Raw genomic sequence first — 23,448 nt, 5'->3', positions numbered from 1 at the left:
GGAGAATGGCATGAACCTGGGAGGCGGAGCTTGCAGTGAGCCGAGATTGCACCACTGCAATCTTGACAATCCACCGCAATCCAGCCTGGGCGACAGAGCAAGACTCCGTCTCCCAAAAAAAAAAAAAAAAAAAAAAGAATCATCCCCTCTACACAGTCCCTTCTCCAAACCACAGCCCAAGCTTAACTGAGGCAGGAGGGTCAGATGCCGATGGGTGACTTAGGATAACAGACTAAGGCAGAGACACACAGGAATGAGCTTCTTAGAGGCCTAGTTTTCAGGAGGCATCCACCTCCTCCCATTGCATCCACAGTGTCGGCCCCCCACAGCAGCAGCACGTGTGCCAGGACAGGCTCCCCAGGCCGGCCCCTCCACACTCGGTCACCCCCAAGAGGCCACATTCTCTTTGGGACAGTAAGCCACATGGGTGCAGAAGAAGCAAGGAGGAAGAACAGGCAGACGTGTCCAGGGACACCCCAGGCCAGACCAGGGTCTACACTCAACAGAACTGCCACCCAGAGGCAGTGAGATTTTAGAATGCCGGCCCTGCTTTGGGCAAACCACTTAGCAAGAATGTGTTATTTACTATTCAAGATACTCCACGAGCCTGTTCAAGTTGACTGTTGTACAAACCCAACTAGCAGCATGAGTTCTTTAGTTTCTAAAAGGAGGGGGTCTTAAAAGATGCCCAATCAAATTCTTTGCCATCAGATTCCTGAGCCTGTAGAAGAATCACAAATCCACCTGTTTAAACACTTGGGCCAGCACTGCCAGCAGGCTGCCTCCAGATGTCAACAATGAAGGCCAGGGGAATGTCATTGTGAGAGGCAGAGGATAATCCACAGCTAATGCCAACTGAGGCTGCCAATAAATGGATTTATCATCATTCACTATCTTGAATGCAGTATTTCCCCTCAATGAATTAAATTCATAATGAACAAACAGGATTATTCCCATTATACAAAGAAAGAACCAGAATTAAGGGGAGACTATGGTTGAATTTGCCAACAGGAAAGTACCAGCAGTAATGAAGCTTTCCTATGCCTGGCATTTTGAGTTAAGCATTAAAATCCTTGTGAAGGAAATTTACAATTGGAGACAAAGCAAGTAGGGGTGGGGGAAAGTTCTATTAGATTAAGGACTCTGAGCTAATACTTCTGGATTCCTGGGTTTTCTTGGCTATAAGAGAAGTTATTAACAATATACAGTTTAATTATTTCTCCCCCTATGTCCCCATACTTAAAATATGCAGGAAGAAATTCCTTAATTGAAACACAGTGAAGTAAGAGAGCCCTAAAAAATCACGTAAATATGCTTCAGTTTAAAACACCAGTGGAAGTTTTTTCCTTCTGAGATTCAGTGAACCAGCCACCCATGGCTATGTTCAAGTCACAAAGGTTAATGCAGAGGTTTGGGTGGAAGGAATAAAAAAGCTTACTTCCATCCATTTATAAAAATATACAAAAACACTCCTATAATTCATATACTGAATACTCCTATAATTTACTCCTTAAAAGGGGTGAATTTCACAGTATGTGAATTATATCTCAATAAAGCTATTATTAAAAATACCGTGTAGGGGCCCGGCACAGTAGCTCACGCTTGTGATCGCAGAGCTTTGGGAGGCTGATGTGGAAGGATCTCTTGAGGCCAGGAGTTCGAGACCAGCCTGGCAACATAGTGAGACTCCATTTCTACAAAAAATAAAATAGAAAAATTAGCCAGGCGTGGTGGTGTGTCCTTGTAGTCCTATCTATTCAGGAGGCTGAGTTGGGAGGATTGCTAGAGCCCAAGAGTTGGAGGCTGCAGTGAGCTGTGATTGCACACTGCATTCCAGCCTGGGTGACAGAGCAAGACCCTTTTTCAAAAAAAAAAAAAAATAAATAAATATATATATATATATATATATAAAATAATTACATATACACACAGTAATTTTTTATGTATATTATATGTATATGTATACACACACAAACAGAAATATCAACCTTTACTCAACAGATTTAACACATTATTAAAAATACACTTTAAGTTCACATTATAGCAAGTAAGAGAAAGGTAAAAAGGAATTTAGAAATGGCTTGGAAAGGAGGATAAGAAAAAGAGCACATATATGTGTGCTCCCTATGTACACACACGTCCATGTATGCACGTGTACATGTGTGCACAAGGCACCCATAACATGCACACCCACACTCACATACTTACCTGAGCACACACATACACACATCAACTCTCAGACCCAGGCTAAGAAAGGGGAGAGGGAAGGCTTCCCTGTGCTCCTATAGCCACAAAAACCCCGAAAGATGGTATTTTAAATGCCAGGAAAAGGATCGAAGAATCCTAAACAAATATCCATTCAGGAAAGAATGATCGCCTATGTGTACAATATACAACACAGCCCTTTTCTTAATGGCATCTATAAGATCATTCTATCTTTTAAGATGTTCCAGCTTTTCCAAATTAATAAATTAATTGTCTGGAAAGTAAAAAACTCTTACCAGGTTTATAACAAAGAAAGCAGTCCTTCTTCACTCCATTCTACCTCCTGGAGTCCCCCTGACTCCCCGCCTCTTTTTAACACTTTGAGCTAATTTTTCTGGCATTTACCCTTACATTGCTAGATAAAAATACTCATATGCTATGTCCTGGTTTCTTGATGTTAGATATTGTCCAGTGATGTCTCACCTAGGAAGCTGAGAATTCGGTTCTCTTACACTATCTTCCACATACTCACGTGCTCCCTCTCCCTTCCCCACCTCCCAATGTTCTTCTAACAAAATCTCTTACTGGGTCCAATATTTATTGTCTTTCTCCCACCACCCTTTCATTTTCTGGGAGATTTCCTCAAGTTTATCTTCTAACATAGCTATTGAATTTTGAATTTTTGACATATTTTTAATTTTAAGGCATTTATGTGCTTCTCCCAATTTTTTTTTTTTTTTTTTTTTGAGACAGAGCCACCCAGGCTGGAGTGTAGTGGCGCAATCTCAGCTCACTGCAACCTCCGTCTCCCAGGATCAAGCGATTCTCCTGCCTCAGCCTCCTGAGTAGCTGGGATTACAGGTGCCACCACCACACCCAGCTAAATTTTATATTTTTAATAGAGACAGGGTTTCACCATGTTGGCCAGGCTGGTCTTGAACTCTGAACCTCAGGTGATCCACCCGTCTCAGCCTCCCAAAGTGCTAGGATTACAGGTGTGAGCCGCACTGTACCTGGCCAAAAGTGTGGGGTTTTTTTTGTTGTTGTTGTTTTGCTTTGTTTTTGTTTTTTGACAAAGTCTTGCTCTGTTACCCAGGCTGGAGTGCAGTGGTGCAATCTCGGCTCACTGCAACCTCTGCCTCCTGGGTTCAAGCGATTCTCCTGCCTCAGCCTCCCAAGTAGTTGGGATTAGTAGTTGGGATTACAGGCACCTGCCACCACACCTGGCGAATTTTTGTATTTTTAGTAGAGATGGGGTTTCACCACGTTGGCCACGCTGGTCTTGAACTCCTCACCTCAGGTGATCTGCCCACCTTGGCCTCCCAAAGTGCTGGGATTACAGGCATGAGTCCTCATGCCCGGCCTAAAAATTTGGTATTTTTAAAGTGCTGGAATAAATACTCCCAACCCAGAATTCTACATCCAGTGAAAATACCACTCAAAAACGGGTTGAAGTAAAGACATTTTCAAAGAAAACAAAGCTGCACAAAGTCCTTGCCAGAAGGCCAGCTTGATAAGAAGTGGTAAAGGGTGTGTTTCAGGCTAAGAGAAATGATACCAGATGAAAATTCAGATCTACAGGAAAGAATAAAGAGCACTAGAAATGGTAAACACATCAGTAAACACACTCAAGAGTAGCTGTTTTCCTTAATTTATTTAAAAGACAACACCCTTATAATCCCAGCATTTTGGGAGGCCAAGGTGTATGGGTCACTTGAGGTCAGGAGTTCAAGACCAGTCCAGCCAACATGGCGAAAACCTGTCTCTACTGAATATACAAAAATAAGCTGGGCGTGGTGGTGCATGCCCGTAATCCCAGCTACTCCAGAGGCTGAGGCAGGAGAATTGCTTGAACCCGGGAGGTGGAGGTTGCAGTGAGCTGACATTGTGCCACTGTACTCCAGCCTGGGAAACAGAGTAATACCCTGTCTCAAAAAAAAAAAAAAGATTGCTTAAAGCAAAAAATAATATCACTGTTTTAAGAAGGAGTTTGTAACAAATACAGAAGTAAAATATACAACACCATTACAGCACAATTGAGGAAGTGGAGGGGGATGGAATTACACTGTTATTAGATCCTTTTATTTGAGAAGTGTAAAGCTGTTCAATATTAATTCTAAGTAAAGTGTAATAAATTAAGGATGCATATTGTAATCCCTAGAGCACCACTCAACGTACAGCTAAAAAGCCAATAGAGGAGATAAAGTGGAATACTGACAAATATTTGATTAATCTAAAACAAGGCAGGGAAAGATGAACAGAGTATTTCATCTTTTTAATACTGTTGGATTTAGTTTTCTTGATATTGGGCTTAGAATTTTTGTATTTACGTTCTTGAGTGAGATTGGCTGAAGATTCTCCATGCTCATATGTGCTCTTGGGATTTGGCATCAAGAATACACTGGCTTCAGCTGGGCATGGTGGCTCACGCCTGTAATCCCAGCACTTTGGGAGGCTGAGGCGGGTGGATCATCTGAGGTTGGGAGTTGGAGACCAGCCTGGCCAACATGACAAAACCCCGTCTCTACTAAAAGTACAAATATTAGCTGGGTGTGGTGGCACATGCCTGTAATCCCAGCTACTTGGGAGACTGAGGCAGGAGAATCGTTTGAATCCGGGAGGCAGAGGTTGCAGTGGGCTGAGATTGAGCCACTGCACTCCAGCCTGGGCAACAGAGTGAGACTACTGACGTTATTGGACTTGTTTGTAAGCACTTCTTTTGTGGGTTCTAGTTACACAGCTGTGTCTGTGTCGCCTTCCTCGGGTGCCCCTGGGGTCCCAGTGTTATGTGCTCTGCTAGGTGGGCGCCACAGATGCAGCAGATGCCCTCAAGCAAAAGCCGGATCATGATTCTGTTCACCTCTTTGGCTGTGGACATTTCAACCAACATTTAAAATTCTTTTCTGTGGGAGGGAGATTTCAAGACACTTGTCTTCTCTGTTGTTGGAAATAAAAGTCTACAACATCTTTTAACATTTTGATCTTGTCTTTGTTTTGGAGTAATTTGTTAGCAACTTAGAAAAAGTTTTATATATCTTTTATTTATTTTTTAGAGACATTAATACTTAGACTGAAAAAAAAGCCAAACAGATTATGAAGAAAATAAAATCATAAACAAATTGGGACTTTTTTAAAAAAGGAAATAATTATCAAAACTCTGGAGGGGAAATTTAAAATTATTTTTAAAAAGTAAAAAGTGAAACAGCAGGCCAGAAAAAAAATTTATATTAACTATGACACACACAAGGTTATTACACCAATATTTTACACACTTACCAGGTTGATAGCAACACTGAGAGCTCTTGGGAAAGACAGAAAAGGGGATTTTCTTTTTTCTTTTTTTTGAGACAGAGTCTCATTCTGTCGCCTAGGCTGGAGTGTGGGGGTGCGATCTCAGCTCACTGCAAGCTCTGCCTCCCGGGTTCATGCCATTCTCCTGCCTCAGCCTCCTGAGTAGCTGGGATTATAGGCATCCACCACCATGACTGGCTAATTTTTGTATTTTTAGTAGAGACGGGGTTTCACCCTGTTGGCCAGGCGGGTCTCAAACTCCTGACCTCAGGTGATCCACCCGCCTCAGCCTCCCAAAGTGCTGGGATTACAGGCGTGAGCCACCGCACCAGAAAGGGCAATTTTCAAAAGAAAAAACACAGTGCACAAACATTTGAAAAAGCGTTCACCTTTGTTAGTAATGATCACAATGGAAGTTAAGGAAGGGTATCATCTACCTCCTCCAGAACTGCCCACTCCCAGTAAGACCACAAATCAGTTCAACTATTTTGAAAAGCAAATTGGCAATATGTATCAAAGGCAGGCATATTTGTGGTTTCCACCTCTTATTTATCCCAGTAATTTTACTTCTGGTGAATAATCCCAAAGAAATAATTTTAAATTCAGGAGAAAGCTTTTTGTACTAAGCTGTCCACTCATAATAGGAAAAAATGGAAAGCAATCTACATGTCCAACAATAGAGAGATGCTTAAATAAATGACGGTGCTTCTGTTGGTGCGGTATTATAAAAATCTATAAAATGCTGCTTATAAAGGATATTTAATGAGATTGAAACGTGCTTGCTATGCAAGTAACAAAAAGAAAGACCAAGTTATATATGCAGCACAGTTAGGACTCTGAAATGTCAGGGGAGAAAAAGACCAAGTAGAAATGCCTGTAGAGACGTAGTTTTAACATGAAACGTTTCTGGAAATAAGTAATAAAGTCAAATGTTCGAAAATCAAACACACTTATCTACTCTGGGGCGAACCTGGTTGCCGTAATGCTGAACCGTGCAGGCAGCAGGAATGTCCAAGTGTACCTCATTTCTAAAACTGAGGGCAAATCCGGGAAAGGGGTTTCAAGAGAGCTCTCCCTCTTCCTCAGATCTGTCATTTTCATTTTCATCAATATTTAGTACTTTATTTGCAAAAACTAGCTATGAGGTGAGACAAAGGTCATCTTTTTGTTATGCTTTCTACTGGAGATACAGAACCGAGTAAACAATACTGTGATTCATAAATGTGCACAGCAGCAGTTGGTTGCATTTCTCCCCGAGATCAGTGGGGATACATCTTTTTTTCTCAAACGAGGAGAGTTTTGGGGAAAGGCGTCACTGTAACGGCCCCGTGAAAGAGAAAGGAGGTAAAGAGATTGACTGCAATATTAATGCAAATGGGGTTAAAAATGGAACTTTTTGACAACAGTGTGTATGGTGACTGTTTGGAGACTGTGCCAAGTTCTTCAGCTGTTTCCAAGGAAGTGGGAGTGATACGCTATAATTGCACTTTCCAGAAATGAGAGTTTAGTGACAAACTTTAAAGCTGGCACAGAAGGCATGTGCTTTAAATCTGTCTTCCTTTCTAGCATCAAGCATAAGATAGATTGAACCATCGAACACAGATTGCAAAATCTCAACTCTTATCTTAGAAATGAAGATTAGCTCGAAACAGATGTCAATAAAACACAGATCAAGACTGCTAGCAATAAAATGAGAACAGTTATGCTCTTGGGAAAAAAGACATTGTTGAAAGGGCCACTGAAAGGAAATCCAGAATTCATGGAACTTTTTAGGATAAATAAAGGGAAAACATGGTCACACAGAAGAGACTAATTTCTTCCCCTTCATTAAACATTTTACTGAGTATGCACAGCCGAAGACAGAACTGGTTAAAATTATATAAACTCTTGATTTAAACAAGGTTCATGCTTGCAGGGACATGCATTCATGCAGTCAATCAACAACTGCTTGTTAACCATGTTGAAAGTGCTCAGCCTTTGGGGGCAGGAGCTGAGAGATTCAGTTCTGGACTTCCAAAGGCAACCAAAGTTCTAAACATGGTGCCTTTGGTCATCTATCCCTCTGCAGTATTTCAGAGATTATCAAAGCTCTTGTTCCATCTGCCACCTGAACATGTGTTTTAGTCCAGGTTCCCTGGAAAACAAGGGTCTGAAGCGAAGCCCACGGGCTGAGGCTTTACTGGGAGTTGCAATCCAAGGGCAACAGGAGTGGAAGACAGCAGGAGGAAGGGCCTGGGGTTGACACATGGAAGGAGCTGTGTTTCAAGCTGGCTGCAGCTTCACAAAAAAAACAGGGCAGTTGCTTAGCCATGGGAAGTCTTCCAAACAGGCCTTGTGAGACCAACGTGCCCTCAGACAGGAAGGGCACACACTTTATCTCCTGTCTTTCACTGGGTAAACCTTCCTTCTGGGTTGTGTTACCTGCCCCCTCCAGGCAGCCAGATGCTGGGGAGGCCAGATGCCAAGCCTCACCTGGAAGTGGAGAGAAAAGCCACAACCCCCCACCAGGCCCTGCTGGGTCGGACCGGACCCCTATGCCTCCACTGCTCCTCCCTGGTGGGAATGTCAGCAGCCATTCCAACGCCCAGGCTTCACTGTGGGGGAGGCTGGGGGAGCCGAGGCAAGGAAGTGAGGGCTAGATCTCTTTACTGGGCAAGAGGCAAGGCCTGATGACAGCGGGGCTGGGCCAGTCTGGGGAGACACGCAACGGGGCCAGTGTGACATTTATGGAGTAAAACGTCATCAAAATACATGCTTCGAGTTATAAAGTGTGAACTGTCATGTTTGAAAAGAACCCGCTTCCCTGGGCCTTCTGGAGTCTTCCAAAGGTATAGCAGCACCTTTGTGAGACACTGTGTCACAGCACAAGGCAGAACTACAGAATTCGATATGTAACTGACATGTGTAATTGGCTTCAAGGAAGCTCAATATCGAGAAACACTTCTTGGTGTTTTTGATGTTATAAGCACTATGGACAAAGATCGTAATCCTGAACCTTTAAAACTCCTCATGAAGGATTTGATCATATGAAACCATCCTTCATTTGACTCTCCCCAGGCCCACTGAAGTAGACACTATTATTCCCATCACACACGTGCAGAAACAGAGACTGAGGTTCCGTGACTGGGTCAGGAAGCGGCCGGTTGAACTCAGACTGCACCTGCCGGCTGCCCTGCTCTGGGCTCACCCTAAACACCACCCTGAGGTCCAAATCCCGTTCAGGGCTCTAGTGTCTGCGGCAGCCTGGTCTCCTCCCGCCACCCTCCTGCTCCTCTCACTCCAGTCGCCTGGATAGCGGGTCAGGTTTGGTTTCCATGACTGATCTGTGCCCCAATAGCTTATTCTGCAAGTTTTGGCAAAAGCACTACAGTTCTGACTAGACCTTCCTGATCCCATCTCGGCTTCAACTTTCAGGTTTCTGGGAAGGACAGAACCAAGGCTGGGATTCCACAGAAGCACAGGGTAGAGTCAGGTGCACTGGGCTGAGCTCCAAAGAAAGCCGATCCCTGTGGGAACTTCCTAAATGGCTCTGCCCCTGGGGCCTGCAAATGCCCCGAGGAGCCAAGGCAATGCTTGGCTTATTATCTCCTCCTGGCAGTTTCAACACAAAGCTTTTGGTTAGCAAAGTTTTGTTTGTTTTTCTTGGGAAAAGTGTTGCTTCAGAAGAAGAAAGGAAGAACAGAAATGTACCTGCTGTCAGGTACCTGTTGCCAACCCACAGCAACCCAGCTTTGCCTTCAGCACAGCAACCCTGGATTCAGTGGATTCCAAATTCCTGGGTTCTGCAGAGGTCACAGCCAATTTGATTTTCCTCAAAGGCACGGAGGCAAGTCTCTACCAGCTTCTCCAGGCTGGAACTTCCCCAGAGAGCAAATGGACCGATTCCTAAAGGCTATGGTAAAACACACACTTGCAGCGGCAGGGGAGAGAAGGAGCCTGGGCTTCTGTGACAACCTACACTGGCTGCGTGAGAAATTTCACGTCCACTGGGGGCTGGCAAGATGCTGATGAGGGAGTCATCAGTCCCAGGTCTCCCAGCCCGTCACCGGTGGAGCCAGCGTGGGACCCAGGCTCCTGCCTCCACATTCCCGCTCTTTAAATCACATCACTCTGTGGCCCCGAGTGCAGAATGCCATACAGAGTCGTTTTACACATTTGTTCTACCATCTCTGCAACTCCTGCTTGTTGGCTTTCTATCATGATTTTGCCTTCTTGTCTTTTCATTTATATTTTTTTATTTTTATTTTTTCTGAGACGGAGTCTCACTCTGTTGCCCAGGCTGGAGTGCAGTGGCACAATCTCGGCTCACTGCAACCTCTACCTCCCTGGTTCAAGCAATTCTCCTGCCTCAGCCTCCCGAGTAGCTAAGATTACAGGTGCACGCCACCATGCCCGGCTAATTTTTGTATTTTTATAGAGATGGGGTTTCACCATGTTGGCCAGACTGGTCTCCAACTCCTGACTTCCTGATCCACCCACCTCGGCCTCTCAAAGTGCTGGGATTATTGGTGTAAGACAACATACCTGGCCTTTAGTTTATATTTGGATACTACAAATGTTGAATATCTTGTGTTTACTGGTTATTTGTATGTTTTCTTTATGAATTGCTTTTCAGGCTTTTGGCCTATTTAGTGATATTATTTAAATATTTCTTAGTGATCTGTAAGCACTCTACATATTAAGGCCATAACACAGTATAGCACTCTGTGATCATCTAACCTCTAGAGTTATTAGAGATAAAAGTGTCTACCTGTGTATTAGAATTTTTTATGCCAAATATTACTTTAATTTTACCCCTTGGAAAAATGACTGTTTAGCATATGGAGAATTCAGATGATCACTATTTACTGATTAGCAAGATTTAGTCAGAAAAATAGTTTGATTTATTAAACAGCAGTTAAACCAATGGCAATTACACCTGGGGGCCTCTGAGTGGGCCCTGGGAAGAATGAGGCCAGTGAAAAAAGAACGCCTGGTTGTGAGGTATAGTCCTGGCGGAGGGCCCAAGGCTCTACTCAGAGGGGCTGGCTCCACAAGGGTAAAGAGGAGCTGGGACGGGTGGGGAGCAGTGCACTTTGTCTGAGCCTTGGTCCTGCAATGAATACGCTCCACTTAAAGTGTGCTCATCCCAAAAGACAGCCCTCTACCCATTCAGTTCCCAATATGCAGTGGTGCGCTGGAGCCAACCAGCACTGGCTTAATGGAACTGACGGTTAACACTTTCAGAAACTTTGTGAGCTGGTTGTTAAACACAGTCTTTATTAAAAATTAAATTATAGAAGCTTACAATTGAATAAATTATATTAAAAACAAAGGTAATGATTAATCACAAATTAACCCTTCCTCATGATCTCACTATATTTTGTCATTATCTATGCTTCGGGGTTACTTATATCTGTTCTGTCTCCACAGGGGAAGCACTATCTCATGGTGGCTACTGGACCCCTCTTTTACCAACCCATCTTCAGTGATGTCACGTGAGCAGCTTGAAATTGGCCATGGCGGGAATATTCCCATATGGAAATCGACAAATGCTACAAACAAGGGGCTGGGTTTACTGTTGATTTTCTAGACTTAAGAAACTGATGGAGAAAGCATTAATAATGCAGGGATAACTTAAAAGTGTTTCGTGTCTGTAGGTACTACACTGTGAACAGCATACAAAACTGAAGAGATATTCTTTCAGTATTTGAAAATTATTTTCCAATTTAGCAAGGAAGTTGTTCCCATCACTGGTGAGTGAATGAAGTTCTGACATATGTCTTTGTTGTTTCTGTGGCAAAAATATTACCCAATATTTATGCTGGAAAGACAACTGTTCATGCATTGCAACCATCGGTTGGTTATGCAACAAGAAGTTGGCAAAAGTCAATGAAAGCAGTCTCTGAGAATCAACTGGAATTGGCTAAATGGAATTTATAATACAAGCAGTGTATATTTTATTATTTGTAAATTGTTGGCTACACATCCTTTATACCAGTAAAATTTATAATGAACTTATGTGATATATATCAATATCTATATATAGTTTCCCCCAGAGCACTAGTTGTTAAATATTTACCAGCAAGCAGGACAATATAGCTTCATGGGTGGTGGGAAAATGGGGACAGGATGGGATGCCTCAGATAACAGCCAAATAAACAGCCCTCTTAACTACCATAAAACAGAAGACTCAATTCAACTGAACATGTAAACAGGGCAGAGTGGGGGACAGCAAACTAAGGCCAGGACCTACCGCCTGTTTTATAAAGTGAGGTCAGAACACAGCACGGCCACTCATTTACATAATTTCCATGGCTATTTTACACTATAATGGCAGAGTTGAGTAGTTGTCTCAGAGACCTGAAAACCTCAAACATTTACTATCTGACCCTTTACAGAAAAAGTTTTCCAACCCATGGGCTAGAGAGAAGTGAAAAGGCCATCTGTGAATCACTTGAGTTTGTCCAAAATATTTTATAAATATTTTTCTAATTTTTTTTTTTAAATTTTAGAGATGGGGTCTCACTCTGTCGCCCAGGCTGGAGTACGGGGGTGCGATCTCAGCTCGCTGCAAGCTTTGCCTCCTGGGTTCACGCCGTTCTCCTGCCTCAGCCTCTTGAGTAGCTGGGACTACAGGCGGCTGCCACCATGCCCGGCTAATTTTTTGTATTTTTAGTAGAGACAGGGTTTCACCGTGTTAGGATGGTCTTGGATCTCCTGACCTCGTGATCTGCCTGCCTTGGCCTCCCAAAGTGCTGGGATTACAGGAATATTTTTCTAATTTTATGATGTTTTCTGCCAGACAGAAATTTCTAATTTTATGTGTATGCATTAAGATAATTATTTTCTTTCCAAATGGTTGGCCAATTATCAATAACTCTTATTCAACACTTCAGTCTTTTCCCACGAGTTTAAAATGTTACCCTTAGCATATCTCTGTGGCTTTACTAATGGACTATCCATACTGTTCCCTTGATCGGTGTGTTCTAGCACCAATGCCACATCATTTTATTATAGTTAAAACACAGTTAAATACCTGCATTCATTTTTTCAGAATTTCTCTAGCTATTATCTGTGCCCATTCTTTCAGAATAGGTTTTCCTTGCATTCCTTTAATTTTGTTGCGATGTTGATGGGGACTGTGTTAAAGTGATGGCTATCCCTTCTTTGTGAAGAAGAGATATCTCAATGATACTGAATCCTCCCATTCAGGAACACAGTCCATAGGAGAAACCCTTAAAAATTAAGCAACTATTCCAAGTACCTATTGCATTTCAAATGTTCTACTGCAGTGGTTCCCAACCTTTTCAGCAGAAGGAATCAGTTTATTGGAAGACAATTTTTCCACAGCTGGGGATCTGGTGGGGAGCAGTGGGGATGGTTTCGGGGTGATTCAAGCACATGACAATCATTGTGTACTTTGTTTCTATTATTATTACATTGCAATACATAAGGAAATAACTATACAACTCGTCATAATGTAGAATCAGTGGGAGCCCTGAGCTTGTTTCCCATATGGGGGTGATGGGAGACAGTGACAGATCATCAGGCGTTAGATTCTCATAAGGAGCACGCAACCTAGATCCCTCGCCTGCGCAGTTCACAATGGGGTTCGCACTCCTATGAGAATCTAACACCGCTGCTGATCTGACCCCTAGATCCCTCGCCTGCACAATTCACAATGGGGTTCGCATTCCTATGAGAATCTAGTGCCTCTACTGATCTGACCCCTAGATCCCTCGCCTGCGCAGTTCACAATGGGGTTCGTGCTCCTGTGAGAATCTAACACCGCTGCTGATCTGACGGGAGATAGAGTTCAGGCAGGAATGGGAGTGACAGGGAGCAGCTGCAGATACACATGAAGGGCTTGCTGGCCGCTCGCCTCCTGCTGTGTGGTTTAGCTCCTAACAGGCCATGGACCATGGAGCGGTAGGTGGGATGGGGACCCCTGCTCTTGTGGACGGGTCAAGGCAAGTTCTCAGAAGCCCTGCTGCTCTCTTGGATTCCAGCCAAGTGAGGCAGCCTCTCGGGAGCAACCTCCTCAGCACCCCGACCCTGGCTGGCACCCAGCAGAGGCTCCCAGCTTTTAATATTTCATTTAATTTTTATCTTCTAATTAAAACACTTCAAACAAAAAAATCTAACCAGAAATATCCTAAAGCCAGACACATGAAAACCACTGGCCACAGGGCTAAAGAGATCAGATCAACTACGAGCTGCCTGTGCTGCCTTGGAGGGGCCTGGAGACCTCACCAGGTTGGGTTGAGGTGAAGGTGGCCCTGAGCTTGGAAGATGGCCCTGACGCCAGGCTCTGCCCCTTCCAGGCAGGTGAGCTCAGTCAGGCTCTGGGTGGAGGAGCTTGGACTCAGCTTCTTCTTCCACAAAAGGAGAATCTAAACACTCACAATAAGAGAATCACGTCCATCCTGGTAAGGCTCAGCACTCCTTGGGCACTGTTTCCTTTAACCCTCCCACCATCCCTGAGCAGAGGACAGGTTGGGGGCTCAGAGCATGGAAATGGTCTGCCGAGGTCCGCAGTGACCGGTGGTGGAGGATGGATCTGAGAAGTAGGCAGCTCTAGAGCTCAACCTTGTGCTACGCTGGGTCTTGAAAAGTAAGCACAAGCCAATATGCACCACACACATACACACACCCACATACCCACGTGCACACACACACAGATACCTGTACATGTATACACATATGCCTAATGCCCACATATACACACATACATATCCACATAGACATGCACATGGACACACAGATACACACAAACCCACATACACACATACATACTTCTACACAATACTCTCCCCCACACATACACACATATATACACCCAAGCACACACTCCCATACACACGTCCAGTAACTGTCTAGAGCACCTTCAGTGAAACATAAAAGAAACTACGTGTCTTTTTACACTTTAAACAAAGTGTAAAATCCCTGTCTCTACGTGTCCCACGGCACACTGAGCATTTACTCCTCACAAGTGAAGAACTGAAGTGTATTTGCTGTAAAGCAATGAAATCTTTACATTGTTCTATTTAATTCTGCCATCTAAATCTCTTAGATAGTCTTGCATTCTGACCTCTTCGGAAGAAATGTTTCCCATACATGTGCTTTTAAAAACACTTTGCATAATGGACATTCTCAAACATAAAATGGAGAAAACAGTACAACGAGTGCCCGTGCCCCATCACACAGTCCCAAGAATCCCCAACCTTTTCTCCATCTGGTTTCATCCACCCCCTTCCTACTCTCCCACTCCCCACCCCCACCCTCTGGAATAGTTTAAAGCACAAATCACAGGCATCGTGGTAATGTCTTCATTTGTAAATACCACGACATGCATCACTAGCAAGAATAACTTTTCCCGAAACTTTAATTCCTTATTATCATCTAACTCTAAGACCTCTGATTCTATACTGATTTGTAACAGCGAGATAAAATAGCACCCAGTGCCTGCTGGAGAACACGCAGGTGCTAATCATCATCCCATTCCTCTCTTGTTCTTTTGATAAATTGGATTTCTTTCCTAGGTTGGTGGGAATCTGGAAATAATGCTGTTGAAATAATCTGGAAAAACACAGCACGTGGGTTGCTGCTCTTTTGGAAACAGATGAAAGATTAGAGAAAAGAGAAATTTTAATCAGGGAGAAAGTGAATTCTCAGAGTTCAAGAGTGACACAGGATTTTTAAAAGTGCCATCAATTGTCTCAGACAGTCTATTTATTACTATGTGAATACCAAGTATGTAAAACCCTTTGGAACCATGAAATAAGATACATGGTGTCAATTATAGAGAGAAGATTGGAAAGCATGCCTGATTATTTTTTCTGTTTAGACATTGATGCCTCACGATTCTCCCTGGCAGGGGAAGACTGTGGGAGGTGCCCCAGCACCTTTAGGTAGGCTCCTGGTTACCAAGGGAGGGCTAGGCCAACTCAGTAAAGTTTGGGCCCTGTACATACCCCTGGTCGAACTGCCTGCAGGGCCCTCAGCTGGGCTCTTGGGGTGGAAGAGGTGAAAAACAAGGAAGCGCCCCTAACCCCCATGCCTACCCAGCAGGCCTGGCATGGGGCAGGTGTGCAGACAAGGTAAGTGTGTGCTGCATGAACAGGAGAAGCACCATGCAGATGCCCCTTAGTGCTGACAAAGCCAAGCTCGACTCCTGCAGAGCACTTCACGTGCATCCGGCGTGCCCATGGGGGCCCCAGGTCATGAGGAGGTGCAGGAACCTTCCTGTGCCTGAGGGGGCCGAGCAGGATGTGGCCCTGGGTGGGAAGGCTGGCCTGACCTTGGCAGATGCACAGGCTCTGCCTTGTCGTTCAGGTGCAACCACCAGTGTAGGCTCCGAGGTAAGAAGGGTGGGCTGGGAAGGCTCCTCTCTTCAGTCACTTGGTCTGGGTCTCACTTCTGCACAACCCTATCTTACAGGAGAGGAGACCCAGCGCAGAGGCCAGGGAGACAGGAAAAGCGAAGGCAGGAGGATCCAACCCCAGGCCTGTCTGGTGTCTGATGTGGGAGAATGAAGCATACACGTTTCTCAGAGAATGGATACTTTCTGCATTCTGGGTCCAAACTTAAAATCTTGGGCATTTTGGATGGCAACTCTCTAAAATGCAGCCAAACTTCTCTGACAGATGTTCTGCAGGACGAGCCATCACCCCGGCTCTGCCTGCACTGTCGCCAGCTCCGTCTCGTAGCCTTGCAGGCTCTGTGCGTAATGGCTGGAGTAACAAGCTCACCCACAGTGGAAGCTGCCCCCTCTTCCACACCCACACTGTGCACTGCAGAGGCAAGGTCCTAGTGTTCCCAAATCTGGAGCTAAGTAGAGTTCAATAAAGGTGTGCTGGGCTGGGCACGGTGGCTCACCCTGTAATCGCAGCACTTAGGAGGCCGAGGCGGGCAGATCACCTGAGGTCAGGAGTTCAAGACCAGCCTGGCCAACATGGCAAAACCCTGTCTCTACTAAAAATACAAAAAAAAAAAAAAAAAATTTAGCCAGATGTGGTGGCAGATGCCTGTAATCCGAGCTACTTGGGAGGCTGAGGCAGAAGAATCGCTTAAACCTGGGAGGCAGAGGTTGCAGTGAGCCGAGATCGCGCCATTGCACTCCAGCCTGGGCAACAGAGCGAGATTGTCTCTAAATAAATAAATAAATAAATAAATGTGTGCTGGATGCAGGAATAAATGAAGAGCTGTTAATATCTGCAAATGCTGCAAGACTGCAAAGCAGGATTCACACTCGATTCCATTCCTAAATTGCCTCCTGGAAGAGAGTGACCTGGGAGGACCCAGATCCTTGGCCTGGGAACTGAAGAGGAAAATGGATGACTGATCTGCTACTCAACTTTTAAAAATGGTTTTAAAACTAATTACATAAGCCACGTTCAATCTGACAGGAGGTATTATTTGAGCTAGCATATCAGTCAGATCACTTAATTACTTCATAAACCCTGGGTCTTAGCATAGATTTTAAAGCACTTTTACACAGCGCACCGTTGGAGCAGTTTTTTTCTTTTCATTTTTTTTTAAAGCAATTAACTTGCAGAGATTTGAAGGAGATTGAAATGAACACCACAGAAACGAAGCACCCTGTCCCAAGCACAGGTTCTTGGAATGCCTGTAGAGAAGTGAGGACTGCCTGCTTTTTCTGGTCTACGCCTGCGTGTGTGCTGCACTGTGCCTGGCACTGAGGCTGGTGGTGACTGTGCACTCACAGGCCACCTTCACCAGACAACCAGGGAGTGGAAGATCCTGCCCATTTGGGATCAATTCATACCTTGGCATCGACGAGGCCGACAGGCAGCTGACTCCACCGATGCCGACCAGCCCTGCATTTTCCTGACCTCTAGAGCTCTGAATCTTGGAGCCAGAGGGCAACCTAGGTCATCTCTGTCACCTTCCCAGGCTGAGGTCCCCAACGGGCACTATGGGGTTGACCTGAACATTCAGTGCTGGGGCTGGTCCTGCCTCCCTGCATACACAATAGCGTCACAGTGTGCAGGCAGGGCCGGGCTCCCCTCTCCACCCACGCACTGATGAGGAGCCCCGGCCAGCGGCTGTCCTGCCCACCTGGCGTGGCCTCGCAGGCATGCTCTGGGGGTTGGTCTTATTGCGAACAACGCCTACGCTGGGACCCGGGTCCACGGGCACAGCATAACCAGCGCCTTGGTGAGCTCTGGGTAGACACGGTTCTCTGTTCTTACTGCATCCTTTCGCCCTTCCTCCTAGGGGGTGCTTCCTGGCTCTCTGGGGGTTGACAGATATCCTCTCAGACTCGCCTCCACACCTCAATGCCCGTCCATTGCAGGCCCCCATCCACACCGACGCCCTCTGTGGGCACCAGAGCATCCTCCCAGAGGCAGCAGGCTCTTTCCTCATGTCGGCCTGGCCAGGAAGCTCCCACCTCTGCTCTGCACTCATGGAAGGGCCCAGACCTGCCCCTGGAGGGAGGGGAGTTAGGGCAGGTCATCACTGAGGACTGCCTTGGCCTGACATCCCTGTCGCTTGCCCAGCGGATCGGGTGGGGAAGCCCGGCTCGTCGCTGCTGAGCCCCTCTGTGGTCCCTCCCAGGGCCTGGGGAGCAAGGCCAGCCCTAAGAAGTCTTACCCCTAGGGGTAGGCAGAGTAACGCAGGTCATATGTGGGCACTGCCTGGCACTTCATTCCACAAAACGAAAAGGACAGCCGTACCCTTAGGGCAGTCGCCATCTCCTAATGGCCTGTATTTTATGTGCTACTAAGATAAAAACACGAAGTGACACTGGGGAACTCCTGAGAATTTGGCCTTAGGCAGGCCCTTCTTCATAAGCCCTTCCTTGTTTCTTTCAGCCGGAAATCCCTGTTTGCTCCACTGAACGTGGGGCACTCCTCTGGGTCACTGGTGGCCCTTGGGTCCTTGTGCATGGTACTATTGGTTCCTGAAATCCGAAATGTTCCCAACTAGCCTGTGGGCTTCTCAGGGGCAGGGACTGTGTCTTGGAGCCTCTCTGTGCCCCTAAGCACTGGCATAGCATCTGGTACATGGCAGGGCCTCTGCAAAATGCACTGGAGACATGTCTGTTAGGATACGCAGACCTTCCCATTTTGACATCTCAGGAACAGCCAGAAGAGGCACCATTCATTTGGAGGCTGAAGAGGGCTTATCCTGGATCTATCTCAAAAGCACTGGGCCCATACACAAACCTGGAAAGGGCCGCTTGGCCTTTGTTTGAGCCCATCTGACCCCTTTTGGCCTCACTCCATCACTGCATTCCCTCACCCTGGGAGGATCCAGCCGCCATGCTGAACAACACACTCGGAGGCTGGCCCTGGAATGAAGTGAGCAGGGCAGGTTGGGGAGACTCAGTTGCAACTGCAGTGTCCCATGTGAGGGCCACATGGATTTCCACTGTGGAGAGATGCTGGTGGGACCCAGGATCCCAGGCTAGCTCCCACTGTGCTTGGGGAGGAGGCACAGAGCCTGTGGGTAACAGCAAGGAGCCCGTCCTCCCCACACACAGCAGGGAGGGCTTGCCGTGCGTCAGCTGTGGCAGGACGCATGCCTGTACTTGCTGTTTCTGGCAAAGACCACGTTCAGGAGTGGCAGATCTCTACAGGGTAAAACTTGTACGGAATGAACTGACCCCAGATGCCCTTGCAGGAATGTGCATACAATCTGTGATGACACTGGAGAATGTGTCCCCGCCCCCCAAATTCCAGTAGGCCACAGAAGGTCAGAGCTGGAAGGTACCACCAGGTGTTTATTCTGCACCCGTCTCAACCTTCTGAAAGCAAAGATCCAGTTTCTACCCATGCTGAGGGGTGGAGATTGGCCTGTGTCAAGACTCAATTTGGGGCCACCCTCTTGTATCCACTAATCCTGTGTCCTCTGTAGCACACAGAGCATCTGGTCATGTGGTGGTTACAGAGCGTTCCAGCTGGACTAATTAATCCGCCAACACCTATTGTGCATCTATCATACACCATGCAGCAGGAGGCTCTCGGGGCCCAGCAGGACCGGAAGGAAGGAAGGCTGCAGATGGCAAGCCCATCAGTGCTAAGGCCAAGGCCAGAGCTGCTGAGTGCCACACAGGCAGCAAGCAGGGAGCTGATATGGCAGCATCTGGCTGGGCAGGAAGCAGTGTGGCAGGTGCACAGGTGTGCAGGGCATGCAGTTCCGTGCTGTGCACCACTGCAAGCCTAAAGCTCACTCAGCACTTACACGCAACAGGCTCCAAACGTGTTAATCATTGTTACATAAACAGATCTCCTTCCATTGCCCATACAGCTTGAAAGGCTGACGATACTTAATATACCTAATCCGAATTTGGATTTCTAGCCCAGTCTTCCCTCTGACCTCCAGGTACATATCTCCGCCTGGACTTGTGTAAGTATCTTTGATTTAACCCACCCGAATCCAAGCTCCTGATCTTCTTGCCAGCATCTTTCCCCCCTGCAATGTTCCAGATCTAGGAAACTGGGACTCCATTCTTCTACTATGCAGGACAAAAACTCTGAAGTCATCCATGACCCCTGTCTCCTCTCACAGCCCACATCTGATCCATCTACAAATCTCTCGACCCTGCTTTCAGAATCTGACTGCTTCATATACTCCACTGATGCCGCCCCATCGGAGTCACCTTCACCTGATACTGCAATGACCTTCTAACTGGCTTCCCCGCCTTTGTTCCTCTCCCACCCTCACTTCCATCTACTCTGACCAGCTGTCAGCCTGTTAACACAGAAGTTCAGATCACCTCTCTCCTCTGCCTAAAATCCCTCAGTGGCTTCCAACCAAGTCCCTGTGAGGGCTGACGAAGCCCAGTGTGATCTGGTCCCCATGCTCTCAATGCTTGCCCCTGTCCTATTCTGCTCCTCTTCCCGCTGCCCCCTGCAGCCTCGGGGGCCTCTCTGCTGTGCCTGGAACACACCAGGCACACTCCAGCCCGGGGGCCTTAGCATCCCCTGGAACACACCAGGCACACTCCTGCCCGGGGGCCTTAGCATCCCCTGAACGCTTTGCTTGGAATGCCCTTTTCCCAGATGTCTGCAGAGCTCACCCCCTCATCTTCTTTGAGCTTTACTCAAATGTCCCTTCCCTGAGGCCTTCCCGGGACACCCTGAAATGCCCTTGTCACCCTGCCCTGCTTCATTTTTCTCTTTATAGCTTCTCATCATCTAATGGACAAAAGCTTCCTGCCTGATAATCTTGTTTCACGGCCTCCTCTGCCTTCTAGAATATAAGCCTAGCATCTGTTTTGTTCACTGGTGCATCCCCAGTGCTTAGAACTTGGTAAATACTCAATAAGTATCTGCTGAGTGAAGGCTGTGTTCTTGGAGGGGAGTATTATTCTTTGAATAAACTGATGAATTTCACTTCCTAATGTTTTATTTAAGACTTCTGTATCCCTATTCAAATTTGCCTATAGTTCTTTTTCTTTTTTTTTGGCATATTGATCAATTTCTCTTCACTCTTATTTCCCTCTAGTGATCTGGAAGGTTGGCATCCTGTTTTAAATCTTGGTTATCTCTCTATTATAAGAAGATATTTGAGTTTATATGTCTCTATCAGTGCTAAGAGTGAGACATAATCCATCACCCCTCCCACTAAATGTAGAATGAGAATCTCAGCAAATTTTTATTCCTCCCCATTCTCATCCCCTGCCTTTATGTTTCTGTAGGAGTATGAGGTGGGAGAGTGGGTAGGACATCCACCGCAGGCATTCAGATAAGACCCCTCCATGAGGCCAGGTCTGTGCTGCAGCCCTGGGAAGCCCTAGGGACAGCTGTCCCCAAGGAGGGAGCAGCACGTGCAAAGGCCCCATGGAGGTAAGACCAGGCATGTTAGGGGAACAGAAGGGAGGTCAGTGATGACGCACAGGAAATGATTCATGGTGGAGAGGTGCTAGCAGGATGTGCAGGTCAGGCTAAGAGATTTGGGTTTTGCTCTAAGAGCTGTGGGACGTCATGAAAGTTAGCAGGGGTGCATCATTATCTGAATTATACTTTAAAAGAATCATTGGATGCTGGGGGGAGAGTGGCTCTAGCCAGTAGGGGTTGAGCAGGGGGGCCAGTGGAATGAGGAGGTAGGAGACGATGGGGAACAGAACTGAGGCAGTGGGAAGACTCAGATATATTCTGTAGGCAGATGGTGAAGGAGACAAAGAAGAATTAAAGGTTCACTCCTGGCATTTGGCCAAGCAATGGAGTGCAAGGTGAAGCTATTTTTTTTTTTTTTTTTTTTTTGAGATGGAGTGTTGCTCTGTCGTCCAGGCTGGAGTGCAGTGGCACAATCTCAGCTCACCGCAAGCTCCACCTTCCAGGTTCACGCCATTCTCCTCCCTCAGCCTCCCGAGTAGCTGGGACTACAGGCACCCGCCACCACGCCTGGCTAACTTTTTGTATTTTTAGTAGAGATGGGGTTTCACCGTGTTAGCCAGGATGGTCTCGATCTCCTGACCTTGTCATCCACCTGCCTCGGCCTCCCAAAGTGCTGGAATTACCGGCATGAGCCACCACGCCCGGCTCAAAGCTATTTACTTTAATGTGGAAAGCAGGAAAGAGGCAGTTTGGGAGTTCTGTCTAAAGGTGCACAAGCTCAGAGCCAGTTAGACCCATGTCCAGAAGCAGGAGGCTGCTGCAGAGCAGGTCTGGGTGCACGCGGGCAGGGAGAGGCAGCTTTGGGCACCACCAGCAGGTACAAGGTGCTCAGTGTCACGGGGCTGGATGAGATCCCTGGATGGGAACAAAGAGCAGAGGACCCAGGGGCACGTGCGGGGGTGCGTGCGAGAGGATCAGCCAATGAGATGCATGAGGGGCAGCCTGTGAGGTGGAGAGGGCCCCCCAGGTGTGGCATCACTGCAGCTGTGCAAGAGGGCGCTTCCAGAGTGGGTGAGCTGCCAACATCGCTGTGTGCCAGGCCCTGCTCTCGGTATCCAGCCTGTCTTACCTGGTTTCATCCCACTGCAACCCAGTAACTTGGGCACTACCCAGCCTGTCTTACCTGATTTCATTCCATTGTAACCCAGTAACTTGGGTACTATCCAGCCTGTCTTACCTGATTTCATTCCATCGTAACCCAGTAACTTGTGTACTATCCGCATTTTCTAGATAAGAAGACCAAGGCCTCGAAAGGCTAAGTGACTTGCCAAGGTCACAGGTATTTGTAAGAGTTAGAGCCAGCATCTACCCCCAGGGAGAAGGGCTCCTGAGCCCACAGTCTTAACCACTGCACCCTGTGGTCCCCAGAGAGGGTGCTTAGTTTGTTAGAACCATAGACCCTGGCTTTAACAACCTGGGGAGGACAGAGATGGGACCATAGTCTTGGACAGTGTGAAAACGGTGGGCGACCCTGACAAGCCCCGGTTTTTTGTGCAGTGGATGGGAGTGGGCTGGGAGTGAGCGGTGACGGCCATAGCAGGCAGCTTGTTCTGCCAGCTTTGCCAAAAAGGGGAGCAGAGAAGTGGGTGGTGGCTGGAGGGGATGTGGACTCAGGGGAGAGGCACCAGTGCATGCATGTTGGCCTAACAGGAAGGGGAAAGAGAAGAATGTATGAGATGCATGAGAAAGGCTGCCTGCAGTAGCACAGTTTCATGGGGGATTGACTGTCCCCTTGAAGCTGCCCTGGGACATGGGTAGGGCACATTGTATTCGGCTCATGATACAGAGTAAAGATCACAGGTCTAGAGTGGTGAATGGTGTGCCTGGTTCCCAGGGCTTTGTCATAAGCACACAAGAGCAGTAGCCCCAGCCTCCACGTGCTCTCCTGCATACAGCACCAGCCTCCCAGGCAAGCAGGCCATGCAGGCTGGCATGAGAACTCTGCCTTGTGCCCACGAAGCAGTGAATGCTTGAGGATGCAGCTGGCATGAGTCGTCGACCTCGACTTTTAATACTAGGCCAATACACTTTGGGGCTTTTAAAAGAAAGAATTTAGGAGCTTCCACTTTTAAAATGCGTAAATTTCAGGTCATTTAAAATT

General features: G+C 46.7%; 1 protein-coding gene across 3 annotated transcripts in view; it reads right to left on the bottom strand.

Moving 5' to 3' along the window:
* PCSK6 (proprotein convertase subtilisin/kexin type 6) overlaps window positions 1-23,448 on the bottom strand; it is a 185,703-nt gene that overhangs the window by 34,866 nt on the left and 127,389 nt on the right. Inside the window, exon 14 of one of the 3 annotated variants that reach the window (XM_032175063.2) lies at window positions 6,604-7,630. The exons of the other annotated variants lie outside the window; for them this stretch is intronic. Coding sequence (XP_032030954.1) covers window positions 7,617-7,630 — 14 coding nt within the window. The 3' untranslated portion in view covers window positions 6,604-7,616. Of the gene's footprint in view, window positions 1-6,603; window positions 7,631-23,448 lie in introns of those variants that run through there. 3 annotated transcript variants of the gene reach the window in all.

This window comes from Hylobates moloch, unplaced genomic scaffold (genome assembly GCF_009828535.3).
Source record: "Hylobates moloch isolate HMO894 unplaced genomic scaffold, HMol_V3 SCAFFOLD_14, whole genome shotgun sequence".
In the NCBI taxonomy this organism is placed as follows: domain Eukaryota; kingdom Metazoa; phylum Chordata; class Mammalia; order Primates; family Hylobatidae; genus Hylobates; species Hylobates moloch.
This window is presented reverse-complemented; position numbering and strand designations above follow the sequence as displayed.